Consider the following 12488-nt stretch of genomic DNA (forward strand, 5'->3'; position numbering starts at 1 on the left):
TTTATTGCTTTCTAACTCTCCTGTTGACCTTTTCTTTCGTCTGTTATTGCTTCTTATAATTTGGAACACAGACACACATGTTACCTCCTCTCTTTTCGCACTGCATTTTACCTTTGACTTTTACCTCCTCTCCTGATGTACACATGTTTTCTAATTTCACAATATCATTACTTTTCTTAACCTGATGTTTTGTGTTAAAATATTTTATAGAATATCATACTGTTAAAATATTTTTAAAAAAAATTATAGATTTTTTTTTATACAAGATGATGTTGTGTTGGAGAAAAAAACAAATAAAACTATATATTTTAAAAATGGTATATTAAGTTAATTCTAATAGTATGCTATTTTTTTAAACATAATCTTAATGGTATGAACTTTCAACTCAACTATATTATTGAAATTCTATAGACACTTGGTGAAAAAAAAATATTTAATTTCATCGAATAGATTTTGGTTGTAAGAAAATTTTTAAATGTGATGGTATTTTTAAAATTATTTGTATATTTAGACTTTGGTTTTAAAATAATTGAAAGACACAGTCTCGTTACATTCTTCTCCTCCCTTGTAATTTCACATTTTCTTCCATTTTAGTCCTAATTGAGATTCATTTGTCTTCATTGTCGTTTATATTCTTTCTCATTTCTCATTTAACTATTTCTTTCGTTTTTGTTTCTTTCTTTCTTCTCCTAGTTTTTTTTTTCTCATTGCTATATTTTAGCAGTCACTATAATGCTTATGCAAGAAAATTGCGTGTTCTTATTGGACACACAACAATATTTATTTTAATGTTTGTTAACTGTGTAAAAATCTTTATAATGCTTATGCAAGAAAATTAGATTCTATTTTTTCATATAACACATTTTATTAGTTAATATAATATTATTGAAAAATATATTTATTGATTTTATTGATAACTAATCTTTAACAGTAGATTGATTAATCGTATTTAATAAAATCTCATTTTTTTAATTATTTTTAATACAGAAGTTTCACTTAATATAAGAATTCCATTTTCAATCAAACCAGCAATATATTGATAGTGCACTTAATATATCAAAAAAATTAAATATTTATACTTTTGTTTAAGTAAATGATAATATATGAATGAATGCTAGGTTATATTAATGAGCCCATTTTCACTCAAACCAACATTATTGATAGTGAATTTATGAGATAATTGGTGTTAAAAGCTAATGAATTTGAGAATATTTTTAAAGAATTATTGCGTTGAATAATAAAATAAAATAATTTGTAAAGGTATTATGTTTATTGTATTTATTGTCCATTGGTGTTATGTTTATTGATAACTACCTCACTTTAGTTAAAGTGTTGATTACATGTAGTTAATAAATCTGATCGAATTTAATTTTAGTTTAAAATTAATTATACGAAAAGAATTTGATTTTGGTATTACATTGCAACTATTTAAAAAATATCTAGATAAATTTATTAAGGAATTAAAATAAAAATGAACAAATTTATTATATATACATATAATACAGCATTAATAGATTAAATGATTGTGTGCAAAAAAATACTGGTAATACGCTTTAAATTAATTTATATAATTTTGAATATAGGCTGAATTTCTTTAACTATTTGTAGTTGAATTACAAGTTTAATCTCTATTACTGGTCGGTGCAAAAGAAAATTCATTGTCAACCAATCAGAGATAATGCATGGCAGGACTTTTAAATAATAAAAGACAAGAACTTTCTTTATAACTGGATAACAAATGTACAGATATTTTACACTGTCAATGCAATTTAGGTTCAAGTATACAATTAAATGTATAAAAACTCACATTTAAAACCTAAGAACACATTGGACTGATTTTATATAGATTTTTAATTTTAAAACCTGAAAAGAAGTTAAGTTAAGGGAATAGTTTAGCACAGAAAACGTGATTATGCATTTGTTTCATTCGTGTTTCTTAACAAGAAAGGTTTTCATGCAATTTGCTAATTGAGGATAGTCTTCAAGTAGTTGTCGTTTTGAAAGAGTCTCATCCTCATTCTGTGGGGTCCACAACACCTTCCCAGCCTGAAGAAAATTGAAATTGTTGTTAGTACTGATGAACAAATGACACTGATTCAAATATATAAAAATGGATTGATTTGATTAGTGATCTCTCACCAATAAATTGCTTGAGAGAACAGTTCTAAGCTTTTGCAGGGCATTCTTCATATCTTCAGCTCCATAGACGTTAGGAAGCTTATGTGCTCCTTTAGCAGCTACCAAGATGGTTATCTGGCATAAGTACGTCATGAGTATAAGAACAAACAAAAGCAATTTTTTTTTCATTTTTGAATTTTCAACTTTCACAAGAAAAGGGTCTTTTCAATATACATGTTCTGGATTCAGGTTTTTCAATCCAACCATAAATGTGCGCCTAACGATGAGATAATTAGGAATGAGTTTCATCTTAGAAATATTTTCCTGCTATCCGCGTTTTAGTGCCTATTAAGTACACTTAGGAATGAGTTACATCTAAAAATATTTTCAAGATAAAAGTGAACTGAAGTATCCAATGTGAATAGTGAAATCTTCCACTCGTGCCACCCTGTTTGTTAGATCATACAAATTAAGCAACTAAGGATGAAAAATTTGCGGAACTGAAGCACTTGAAATCTTTTTATGCTTAAATTAGGAGTGGAATGAAAGTTTATACTAGTACATAAACATAATATACATGCAGAAAGCGATCATACCATACCACTATGTACTCGTTGCCAAACCTGTTGAGAAGTTTCTCTTCTTCAAATATTTTTCTTTCCTCTTTAATATCTTTTCCATCAAACTGCAGCAGAATATTAATTGTTTATATCTCTATTGATGGTATTAGATGCAAAACTGTGATTTTCCAAAGAGCTAAAATTGAAGTGGAGAACACTTTTTTGCAAAGGTGCATCACAGTAATCATTTTGCATGCTGGATTCCAAGAAATTGGAATATATTTTAGACTAGGTTTTTACTAATCAGACCATACCACTGAGCTTTCATTGTTAATCTCATCACTCTGGATTCTTGTGTTCCTTTTTTCTGTTTTGTTCAAATTAACCAATGTTTCTTCATCAAATTTCGTCCTTTCTTCATTTGATAACTGATAATAGCATTTCTCCCCATCATCTTTACTCTGCTTTAGATCCACCTGCCAAAGATGGTTCATTAGAGATCACCTCTTAACAGTTACAATTTCCTAGCTACAGAAAATTTAGATGCATATATTTTAACTAAAAACCCAACACCATCTAGCTTTACAAAACATATATACATATTAACTTATAAGGTGTTGACGGTTTGGTCCAGTACAAAGAATGGAGACGAAGTTGATAACTGTTTGAGAAAACCAAATTGTTTTAAAGAAATGCTTGAGTTTTTTTTTCTATGGAAAAAGTGTGGCTCTTTTTTTTCATGGAAAAAAAGGTTGGGTTTGGTTCTTAACCAGTTCGATTCAATTAAATTCTTTTGAGCACCTCTAATTTGTTTATGATTTGGTTCAACACAAAGAATTGAACTGAACCAGTAAATGATTCTTCTGAATTGAACTGAATTATTTTTAAAAATGGTGAGGTTCAGTTTTTTATAAAAATGATTCACTTTTTGTGCTTCGGTTTGGTTTAATTTTTTTTAAACTCCTGCTAATAACCAACAAACAACTACTATTGAAATTTGGCCACGGGAGAAGGAGTGAACTTACAAATGAATATCCTGCTACACAGTGACCAAGATGTCCAACCAAACTATGTATTGTGTCTGTCACATGTTAAATACTAAGAACATCAAATACAGAGCCTTGTATAGATAATGAAATGTTCAATGTTAGCCAAAACATAGAACAAAATATAAAAACACAGCCTCAAGAACTTTGACAGTAGATTGTAATTATAACTATAGTTCGCAGAATTACAGACAAAAAACTTCCTACGTGCCCACTAATATGACAAAAGGCATCATATTCATGTACAAGTTTTTCACTCCTAATCACAGTAATTTCTACCTTATTTTACTCCTACACACTGAGGTGATTTGCTTCTTAGGGACGTGCAAGAAGCATTATACCAAAAATATTATTGCTTATAAAGTTTATCAGCTATAACAAGTAACCGTGGCTAAGGAGGATAACTCAAGAAAAATATACCCTCCCTCCCACCATCACATCCACACCAACTGATAAAAATATATAACACAACCTATTTTCACATTGGTTTAATAAAACCATACAAATAATATCTCACAAGACCCACATCATGCACGAAAAATCTAAAAAGCAATTCATGGAACTACCTGTCAATAGATATTTCAACCCATCCCGAGATGATGTATCTGCAGTTTCTGCAATCCTAGTTAGATCCCTTTGTATTGAGCTTCCCTTCCCACCCGACATTGCAACCTTACACAAGACAGCAAAACAAAACTAAAAATAAACTCAAAACGGAAAACGCAAGGACCAATGACTGTGATAATGCATGCACTCTCAAACTTCATAACAATATCAGTTCAAACCAAAAATATCAAGCTAGTAAGTGACACAAAAACAAACATTATCCTAAATCTAAGTTCCAGCAAACATTTCTGCATTCTCAGCATAAAATTCATTATTAGTCATTGGAAGTAGTTGAAGAGGGATCAGAGCAACTCAAGTTACCAACCTGAAGCTTGAGCACAGTAACTGAATTTCCATTTTTGTTTTTATAGAATCCAAACAAAAACATAGCCAACATGAAGAATAGAAACAAGAAGGGCACTCCAGCGTGACCTCCCTTTGCATGCTCAGTGTCATTAGACTCGACATTATCACGATGATGCATCATTCTGTATGATTCTGAATCCCTAGTGTAAAATTCTGAGGACGAAGAATCTGAATCTGAATCAGAATCGAAGAAACTCCCTCCCATCACACCACCGGAGGAAGCCGAAGCCAAGTTAAGGTTGCAAGCCAACAAGAACAGCAAGAAGACAAACGAGGCAACAGCACTAGCAGCAACATATCTTCTCAACAAGGCCATTTGTCTTTCTAATACAATTCAAATTAAATCAAGTCCTGCATTCAATTAAACATGTTCAGTAGAGAACATTCATCGAAGATTAATTCTAATGAATAAAAATAAGGAAAACGATGCCCTTTATCTAGGCATATATATTGAGGGATGTCTAAGATTTCGTCGAGATAATAATGTGTAGAAGATTGAGAATCTCAAACCCCTTTCCATTCCAACAATTAATTGCAGAAACTTGTTATATCATCTCAAACAAGAGTCAAATGCAATATTAGTGGAAGCAGTTATCTTATGCACATCAACTCATCTTATATACACATAAATAGAATATAATTAATGACAATATAAATTGAAAATGCAAAATTCATATGCAATTCATAATCAATATGGAATCCATTACATATTTAAACACGAGATGAAAAGTAAATGAACAGATTTCGTCACCTTACAATATTATCAGAAGACTTTACCTAATGTCCAGTTTCCTACACACCTTGAGTTTGTAGAAGAACATTAATATCACAACACAACAAATCTAAAGAACTGAATTTGTGGAAATATATATGAGAATTGAAACTCTAATTTCAATTATCAAAAAATGGTTGTAAATTGTCGTCACAAAACACAAGGATGGACAATGGCGGTGAAGACAGAAAGGTGTAAGAATTGGTGAAGAACAAAACGCGAATGGCTATGTCGTTTTGGGCCGAGGAGAAATAGGATTATTGGGCCGATCCAGGAAGTATTGGTACCCGACCCGGATCCGTTTGAAGAGAAACGTTTCCATTTTTATGGTTCTTTTCTTTGACAAGAGTGTGTTGTGTTTCGGAAGTGTGAGAGAGAGAACAGCGATGGCGAGGCGAGGCGAGAATCGGAACGAGTCGTTGTTGACTCGGGCGATTGTGGCGGTCTTCGCCTTCGTGAGACACGCGGAGTTTGAGATCCTCTTTTTTCTTTTCTTCTTCATTGCTTATCTTCTCTTCAAAGACATCGTGAGTACCTTCTTGTCTTTGTTTTCCCACCACCCAATTTCCTCAAATTTTCGTTATTTTCTATGTGGTTAAATTGTCTATGGTTTCATAGGTTTTACCCTGTAATTAAAACTAGGCTCAAATTGTGACCTTTGGATCTCAATTTTGCTTCAAATTCAATATCTATGCAGGATTAGTGATCAATGTATTGGGAACTATGCGGACCCTGTTATTGATTTTTTTTTTGTACTTAATTAAATTATAATTCTCGTGAATGAATTATATGACTAAATATTTACCATATTGGTGTTGCCTTATTGATTCATGAAATAAAAAGGTTATTTTCCTTCGTATGGAGGTTTCGCTGAATAGATGCACATGTGGAAGAGATTTGTGGAATTTATCTGATCTTGTAAAGTTGTGTTTAGCTTGTTTTAACAAGTTTATTAGCGAAATTTCTCTTTTAAGCTTATTCCAACAAGTTTTATGATCAAATTTAAGATATATAAGTCCTCATGTGATGAGAGTTTATTGAACAAGTGCTTTTAACTAGGCTAGTTAGCTGAATGCATTCCTAAATGATCAGCGGTATGACACTTTTCTCCATCTGAATTCCATTCCTCTCTACCCCTTCTCCATTGATCACATATTCTGAGTTTTGGGAGAGTTATAATTTCTAACAATAACTGTTTGCTTCAATTGCAGACATCAAGGCCTGAATACAATCAATTGTTTGTAAAGAAGCCCGGTGGACCAGAATTTTGGCCTTTTTAGACGAGTTTGTTTGATCTGGTTGGATGTCTTTGTCCATAGAGGTATTCTTAGTACGCCATGCAGTAATTTGTGGATTTCCCTTTTGTATTTGTATCTAAATGTAACTTTGTATGTAAAACATGTGAGACTAAAAAGTTTGTACAATTTTATGTTCCAGTTAGTTATAGCAACGTTAAGTATACAGGTTTGCTTTTATATTGCTGTCTCTTTATATCTCATTTCTTTTTCATTCGATGTCTCCTTCCTGTAGTCTAGGATGGAAGTGCTGTGCTCAACTATCTCAAATCTGGTTTACGGTTTAGTTCATATGTTCCTTAATCCTTATCATGGATTAGGTGACATATCTTGGAATTTGTTCTGTTGCTTCAACGCATCAGTTTCATCGTTTTCTAATTTCTTCTAGAGTAGAATTTGAAAGATTACTTTTGATTTTTAGGGCAGGTAATCGAACCAATAGAGATCATATTTGGTTTATTTATGCTGCTTCACAGCTTTTTATTGATTGGTTTAAATCTGGATCTGAGTTTCTTAAATAAATAAAACACAAAGAGATCATGTTAACCATTTCTTTTACTTCATCTATAATGTATTATTCATTATAAAAAATGTCTACCTAACATATTAATAATGGAGATTTGTTAGAAGTTTTCATTTCCATTTGTTTGTTTATCCAATTAGAAGAGGCAAATACAAATATTGTTTATTAGTTTATCTATCCTGACGAAGCAAGAGCACTCCTTTGCTAGAAAATAATATCAACTGATTTCATTTTCTACCCCATTCCTTTCCTCATATGAACAAGTGACACGAGCAAGGTGATTTCAATCATTTTAATAGCAAACCATAGAAGTTAATAATTGTCGTTTTTCCTTAGATGACTCTTTGTACCAAAAGACAATAAATACTTAGTCAAATGCAAATACTTCATACTAATCCATACCACGCGACTAAGACTTGTAAGAGAACAAGTTTGAATTTATGTCGAAATTTTTTGGGATCAAAAAATTGTGAGATAACTTTTTACAAAAAATTTGTTGTAACAAGGGAAAGAGAAACAGTGTATATCATTTTCTAATTTTTCCTGGCATCCTCCAATAAACAAATAATTCCAGAATGGACAAGTTAACTCCTGCTTTTTAACCTGTAAATATTTAACTTAGTAATTTTCATAACATAATCAAACTACCCATAACACACCACAGTTTTGTATAAACCTCTATCTAGATTATAGTCAATCTTCCTTGCATAATAATTCAGTTATACTCTCCACTGGAACTTTAACTGCATCACTGCGTACTCCAATATCAGAAACATATCTGCTAACACAATACATTCCACATCCTACCAATGCAAGGCCACCAAAGCCAGAGGCCATGAATCTCAGTGGTGAAGAAACTACAGCACTAGCACCAGCCAAGCAAGATGCTGCTTGTCCACTCCGCCCTACACCGATGTTTGTAACAACAAGCAAACCTGTTTTGCAGTAAATTGCAAAGTCTTCACAGTTATTCTTGAACACATTGTAGCCACCAAATCCATTCTCAAGAAGAAACAAAGCACGGTGAACAACATCTTCAGTTGGATCAGAAGATGCAATGGTACAAGTGCCTCCTCTAGCTTCGGCTAGAAAAAGTGCAGGTGACACACCATATTCAAATAAGTATAGATCATACCCAGAGAGAAAACAATCTAAGCAGGAACAAATGACACCATCACTTCTCTTTTGGTCACCACATTTTGGACATAAAATATCACAAGTATTATGAAGGGGTGATGAACTTGTAAAAAGACGGTCCAAGATTGTCCCTGTTCCAGTTTCTTGGGCTGATCCTCTTGTGAAGTGGATCACCATTCCCTCTCCAACATATATTCCTGAAATCTTACAAATTCAGTGACAACATAAATCCATCAAGATAAACACCTGAATATGAATACATTTGTAGATAAACCTAAAAGTGTTAGACATTAGAGAGAATAAACAAAGGAGAAAAGAGATGACCATGATGGGCATAGATGTAAGCCTGCCTCCATGAGTAAATGTGATCTCCTGGTTTCAATTGATCCCTGTCAATCTTATTGGAAAGCACTCCCATTTCCCTCAGATTACTGGTTAACAAAGCATGCCAAAAACTGCTAGATTATCAGAATTATGTGTGTTCTTTGTAGAGGTGAAGAATGGAAAAAGAAAGGAATGAAGTGATAATAAATACGAATAAGAATCAGGTTCTTGAATTCCAACCGAAGGAACCGACTCCTTGGCTTCTGCACCTTCCACTTTAATTTCACACTTACCTACGCTCTATAGTTATTATGTTCAATGCTGTTTCGCATTCTATATTTTTCTCGGTGGGAAAATATTTTGTACATATATTTAAAATATCTGCATATATTTTTAAAGCCGAGTAACAGAAAATATAAACCAATATTAAAATATTGTTATCTGAAAAAAATAAATATCCATGAATATTAATTATTTGTCGCTGTTTTCATTAGCTGTAAGTACATATTTTTTTGCCCTTAAGATTCTCTCATTTTCTATTGTTACCGTGAATGCACTCACTAAACTACTGATAATATATTATTATTTGATTTTTTTTAAATTATGATAAATGTTATTATAAATATTTTTATATTTAAATTTACCATACTATTTGTAAATATGTAATGTTTTATTTATTTTATTAATATTAATCGATTAAGTTATTTTTCTTTAATTTATATATAGAATCGGACCTAGTAAAAAAAGAAAACAATTAGACTAAAAATTTATGAGTTTGATTTTATATTTTTAAAGATTTGAAATTAGTATCTTTAGTTCTTGTAAAATAAATAAATTTTCATTTTAATGTCTACAAAACATGTGTTCTTATTCTTCTAAAGTTTTAAATCAATATTTTTATTCATAAAATTTATTTTGAAAAGGATGAATATCATTTGCTTTAGAATTTTTTTTTAAAAAAAATTAGAGGTATATATCACATGTTCACCTTCTATTACAAACAATATATATAGTTATTTGACCTTTGGTAGTACAAATAATTAAGTAATGATATATAATATTAGATATCAAAATAATTATTTTCAATTTTAAATAAAAAGGAAATAGAAAAACTATAGAAGTTAAAATCAAAACTTAAAATGATATCAATATTTACTACACTCATATTAGCAAAATAGTAAGTTTACTATTTACCTCATGCCAACTCGAGCCAAATACTTACTGGTAATTTTTTTAAAATAATAAATACATGTCAATTCAGTTTCTAAATATATTATTTTATTCACTAAATTTATTAAATATCAATATTTTAGTCCTGTTTGCATCATTTTGAGACTGAGAAAAAAATAATCATTTTAATCAACTTGTGTTTGTCTAACTTCCAGCTTAGCAAACAATTGAAATATTACATTTTGATTTTAAGAAGCTAGAATTAATAACAAGGGTTATAAACCAAAAATCTGGGTATTAATACTTTTATGTTACTTTCTGTTTAAACTTTATATTTCCTATTTATTATTATAAGTTCAAATATCTCCATACACTCTTATCCAATTTTTAGTATTTAAAATAAATAATATATACTTTTTGCAATGACAATTTGTTTCTTATTGTATTAGTTAAATTGAAACATTTATTATTATACTCTCCATGTTATGGTTTCGTCTTTATTCATTTATCTCATAGATCTATGTATATTAACACCTTTCGATTGCTTTCATTATAAACATAAACATTGACTTTAGTAACATGTTAATGATTGAAATTCTTTGCTGGAAGAGAATTTTCGTCATTGTTCATTACTTTTCTCTACGTTGGCCTCATTTTCTGCCTCCTCCGGATGTTAGAAGATTAACTTTGCATATTAAACTCTTTCCAAGCAATTCAAGTTTCATCATAAACGTTGTAATGAGGTAAAAACAACTCATAGGAGAATGATATATACATATTTTTTTACAATATGTTAATACTTGAGCACAATAACAAATAAATAATAAACAATAATAAAATAATATATGTATGTTGTGTTAAAATATTGTAAAAAAAATTATTTTTACCAACCCATTTAGGGTAGTTATGATATTTTAATGGGTTTTTGGAAGAAATTTATTGTAAAGATTCAACGTTAAACCCACCTAAGAGAATGTGTGTATGAAAAATATTTTAGAACAAAAATCAAACTTTTTAAAAATCATAGGCAACAGAGTTGTCATTGCATTGTCCAACATCATGTGATCTTAACCAATCTCTATGTGATATACTATCAGTTTTCCCTGTGATTACATATTATGTAAATACTGATTTAGACCACATAATCTAGACCATGTAATAACTTCTCCAGACCATGCAACAATTTCTTGCATCCAATCTTCTTTGGCCACCTCATGAATCCTCTCTACCGAAACTTTTGATACATCACAGCGTACTCCAATATCAGAAACATATCTGCTAACACAATACATGCCACATCCAACCAAAGCAAGACCACACAAGCTAGTGGTCATAAACACAAGTGATGAAGAAACCAAGGCACCGGCAGCAGCTAATACAGATGTTGCTTGTCCACTTTGCCCTACGCTGATGTTTGTGACTACAAGCAAGCCTGTTTTGCAGTACATTGCAAAGTCTTCACAGTTATTCTTGAACAAATGGTAGCCACCAAAACCAGCCTTGAGAAGAAACAAAGCACGGACAAGAACAGCCTCAGTTGGATCAGAAGATGCAGTGGTGCAAGTTCCCCCTCTAGCTTTGGCTAGAAAATATGCAGATGAGACACCATACTCAAACAAGTATAGATATCCACCTCGAAGAAAACACTCCAAGCAGGTTCTAGTGACTCCCTCGGTCTTTATTTTGTAACCACATCTAGGGCATCCTGTCTCACGAGTATCACGATGAACTCGCTTCAAGACTGTTCCTGTTCCTGTTCCTGTTCCAGTTTCTTGTGTTGCTCCTCTTGTGAAGTGGATCACCATTCCCATACCAACATATATTCCTGCAATCTTACCAACTTAACATTTAAGAAAACATGAACGGTTTTTACATGCAGAAACGTAAAAGTGTAAGATCAAATGATTGAAGAGTAGGAGAAAAGAGAAGACCGTGATGGGCAATGATGTATGCCTGCCTCCAAGAGTAAATGTGATCGCCGGGTTTCAAGTGTTCTCTGTCAATTTTATTGGAAAACACTCCCATTTTCTCTTATTGATTACTCAGTATGTCAAAGATTAAAAAATCAAAACTACAGACAAAAATTTGTGATGCAAATATCAGTGACGAGTTTCGTCACTAATATTTGATCACTTATTACTGATTTCTCCTAACTAGATTATCACATTCAGATCCTATTTTGTGTTTTCTAAAGTTGAAGAATGAGGAACTGGGTAGAATAAGAAAGGAATGAAATATATATATATATATATATATATATATATATATATATATATATATATATATATATATATATATAGAACTCTGTGCTCTGCTTCAACACCTTCGTTTCACTTTCTTCAATTTGACATTCACCGCCTCCTTCCAATATTTTATTAATATTTAACGTCAATGATGAGTATATAAGAGCTTCTTATAGTGAACGAAAGGATACAATATTAAAATAAGCTAAATAAATAAATAAGAAGCTATATGTGTGAAATTAGACAAAAGCATGATAAGTTTGATGGATATGAAGTATTACATTATATTAAAAATATAATTGTTTAATATGTCGTTATTTATATATAT

At 31.1% G+C, this 12488-nt stretch overlaps 4 protein-coding genes across 5 annotated transcripts; 1 reads left to right on the forward strand and 3 right to left on the reverse strand.

The window, feature by feature from the left end:
- Positions 1–1699: 1699 nt before the first annotated feature.
- On the reverse strand, positions 1700–5641 carry LOC124840482 (FLUCTUATING-LIGHT-ACCLIMATION protein 1, chloroplastic-like). 2 transcript variants are annotated; one of them, XM_047316542.2, is made up of 8 exons: positions 5474–5641; positions 4656–5047; positions 4291–4396; positions 3704–3759; positions 2993–3154; positions 2720–2803; positions 2140–2253; positions 1700–2046 (listed from the first exon to the last, which is right to left on the reverse strand). In XM_047316542.2, the coding sequence occupies exons 2-8, from the start codon at positions 5010–5012 to the stop codon at positions 1924–1926; spliced, it is 1002 nt and encodes a 333-aa protein (XP_047172498.1). In that variant the 5' UTR covers positions 5013–5047; positions 5474–5641; the 3' UTR covers positions 1700–1923. The 2 variants fall into 2 exon arrangements, with proteins under 2 accessions (XP_047172498.1, XP_047172499.1); XM_047316543.2 differs by having other exon boundaries at positions 5448–5641.
- Positions 5642–5779: 138 nt separating this feature from the next.
- LOC124840483 (GRIP/coiled-coil protein) lies at positions 5780–6943 on the forward strand. The gene is made up of 2 exons (XM_047316545.2): positions 5780–5995; positions 6680–6943. Exons 1-2 carry the CDS (start codon positions 5795–5797, stop codon positions 6746–6748), a joined length of 270 nt encoding a protein of 89 aa, XP_047172501.2. The 5' UTR covers positions 5780–5794; the 3' UTR covers positions 6749–6943.
- An 816-nt stretch (positions 6944–7759) lies between these two features.
- On the reverse strand, positions 7760–8894 carry LOC124840488 (protein LEAD-SENSITIVE 1-like). The gene is made up of 2 exons (XM_047316553.2): positions 8748–8894; positions 7760–8620 (listed from the first exon to the last, which is right to left on the reverse strand). Exons 1-2 carry the CDS (start codon positions 8839–8841, stop codon positions 7980–7982), a joined length of 735 nt encoding a protein of 244 aa, XP_047172509.1. The 5' UTR covers positions 8842–8894; the 3' UTR covers positions 7760–7979.
- A 2132-nt stretch (positions 8895–11026) lies between these two features.
- On the reverse strand, positions 11027–11942 carry LOC124840500 (protein LEAD-SENSITIVE 1-like). The gene is made up of 2 exons (XM_047316567.1): positions 11849–11942; positions 11027–11742 (listed from the first exon to the last, which is right to left on the reverse strand). The coding sequence occupies exons 1-2, from the start codon at positions 11940–11942 to the stop codon at positions 11027–11029; spliced, it is 810 nt and encodes a 269-aa protein (XP_047172523.1).
- Between the last annotated feature and the right edge of the window lie 546 nt (positions 11943–12488).

This window comes from Vigna umbellata, chromosome 5 (genome assembly GCF_029865625.1).
Source record: "Vigna umbellata cultivar VRB3 chromosome 5, Vumbellata_1.0, whole genome shotgun sequence".
In the NCBI taxonomy this organism is placed as follows: domain Eukaryota; kingdom Viridiplantae; phylum Streptophyta; class Magnoliopsida; order Fabales; family Fabaceae; genus Vigna; species Vigna umbellata.